The sequence below is a fragment of the Gossypium raimondii genome, chromosome 2 (assembly GCF_025698545.1).
Source record: "Gossypium raimondii isolate GPD5lz chromosome 2, ASM2569854v1, whole genome shotgun sequence".
Taxonomy (NCBI): domain Eukaryota; kingdom Viridiplantae; phylum Streptophyta; class Magnoliopsida; order Malvales; family Malvaceae; genus Gossypium; species Gossypium raimondii.
In genome coordinates, this window is record NC_068566.1 from 7,398,729 (window position 1) to 7,400,727 (window position 1,999).

General features: G+C 42.9%; 1 protein-coding gene across 1 annotated transcript; it reads right to left on the reverse strand.

Moving 5' to 3' along the window:
- Positions 1-253: 253 nt before the first annotated feature.
- LOC128033771 (uncharacterized) lies at positions 254-1,777 on the reverse strand. Its single transcript, XM_052621849.1, has 5 exons — positions 1,691-1,777; positions 1,544-1,615; positions 1,080-1,369; positions 629-890; positions 254-538 (listed from the first exon to the last, which is right to left on the reverse strand). The coding sequence occupies exons 1-5, from the start codon at positions 1,775-1,777 to the stop codon at positions 254-256; spliced, it is 996 nt and encodes a 331-aa protein (XP_052477809.1).
- Between the last annotated feature and the right edge of the window lie 222 nt (positions 1,778-1,999).

Consider the following 1,999-nt stretch of genomic DNA (forward strand, 5'->3'; position numbering starts at 1 on the left):
CAGGCCCATTCTATCTTATTTTACCAATATTTATTTATAAGCCTACTGATTAGAGATAATGGTTTATTCATTTAAAAACAAAAAAATTTGTCCAAGCTAAGGCTTGAACTCAAGACCTCTCAAACACTCTCAGAACACTTAACCACTGAAGTAGATACACAGTTATGTCATAAATACACAAAAAAAATACAAATTTTAGGGTGTTACAACTCTACCCCCTTAAAGAAAATTTCAGCCTCAAAATTTTACCTGATCAGAACAAATGAGGATACTGATGACACATCGCATCCTCAGGCTCCGACGTGGCCTCCTCAGTGCTATGATTACGCCAAAGAGCCTTAACCAGTGGGATGAATTTTCTTCTTAGAACCTTTACATCTCGCTCCAATATCTGAACCGGCTCCTCCTCAAAAGGCAGATCTGGCCTAACCTTGATCTCCTCAAGAGGAACAATATGCATGGGATCAGAGCAGTAGAGCCTCAACATAGACACTTGGAACACATTGTGAATCTGATCCAATTCTGAAGGTAACTCCAACTGGTAAACAACTGGTCCCACTCACTTAAGGACACGGTAAGGTCCAATAAATCTAGGGCTCAACTTACCCTTGCAACCAAATCTCAGTACCTTTTTCCACGGCGAGACCTTAAGAAAAATGAAGTCCCCTACCGAATACTCAATCTCTCGACGCTTCAGGTCAGCATAGGACTTTTGCCTATCAAATGCTGCTTTCAGTCGGTCTTGAATCAACCTAGCCTTATCATCAGTATCAGAAACTAGCTTAGGACCCAGAACACACCGTTCACCCAACTGAGTCCAAGATGAAGGTGTGTGACACCTACGATCATATAATGCCTCGTAGGGTGCCATCTGAATGCTAGACTGATAGCTGTTATTTTAAGCAAATTCTGCTAGCGGTAGGTAATTCTCCAAACTGCCTTGGAAATCAATCACACAACTTCTCACCATATCCTCCAGTGTCTGAATCAACCTCTCTGAGTGACAGTCAGTCTAAGAATGGAACGTAGTATTGAAGTCCAATCTTGTACCCAGAGCTTCATGTAGCTTCTTTCAGAACCGTGACATGAAGCGAGGATCCCTATCACATATTATCGAAACCGGTACCCTATGCAGTCTCACTATCTCAGACACATACAATTTAGCCAGCTTCTGTAGAGAGTAGTCGGTACGAACCAGTATGAAGTGGGCAGACTTGGTCAATTGATCCACGATGACCCATACAGAATCTTTCTTAGTAGGTGTGAGAGGTAACCCACTAACAAAGTCCATAGTCACTCTTTCCCACTTCCAAAGTGGAATCTTGACTGGCTGCAACAAACCCGAAGGTAACTGATGCTCAGCCTTAACCTGTTGGCAAGTCAGACACTTAGCCACAAATTTGGTAACCTCTCACTTAAGACCTAGCCACCAATATAACTCACGAAGGTTGCGGTACATCTTATTTCCTCCAGGATGCATAACATAAGGGCTACTATGCTCCTCTCACAGTATCGACTGCCTCAATTCAGTATCTTTTGGTACACAGATTCTCCCACGAAAATAGAGCACCCCTTCGCTATTCAATCCAAAATCCTCGGTATTCTCACTCTCAACCTGTCAGAAATGAAAACCCAACAACCCATCATCTATCTGTTTACTCCTAATTTGCTCTATCCACGTCGGTTTAACTTGAAGTTCAGCCAACAGACTACCATCATCAAATAAACTGAGGCGAGCAAACATCGCCCTCAGGTCAGTCATAGCTCTACGGCTCATTGCGTCAGCCACCACATTAGCCTTACTAAGGTGGTATTCAATAGTACAGTTGTAGTCCTTAAGCAGCTCAATCCATCTACGCTCCTAAGATTCAGCTCCATCTGAGTGAGGAGGTACTTGAGGCTTTTGTGATCAGTGTAGATGATACACTTCTCACCATACAAATAATGCCTCCAAATTTTCAGTGTGAACAACACTGCGGCCAACTCCAAGTCATGAGTT

Excerpts from the sequence above, each read along its gene's own strand:
- LOC128033771 (XM_052621849.1), bottom strand. The coding sequence starts at position 1,777 with ATGAGCCGTAGAGCTATGACTGACCTGAGGGCGATGTTTGCTCGCCTC. Across the intron at positions 1,616-1,690 it reads GTCTGTTGGCTGAACTTCAA|GTTGAGAGTGAGAATACCGA; the intron begins GTTAAACCGACG and ends CATTTCTGACAG. Across the intron at positions 539-628 it reads AGGTCTCGCCGTGGAAAAAG|TTGGAGTTACCTTCAGAATT; the intron begins GTACTGAGATTT and ends GTTGTTTACCAG.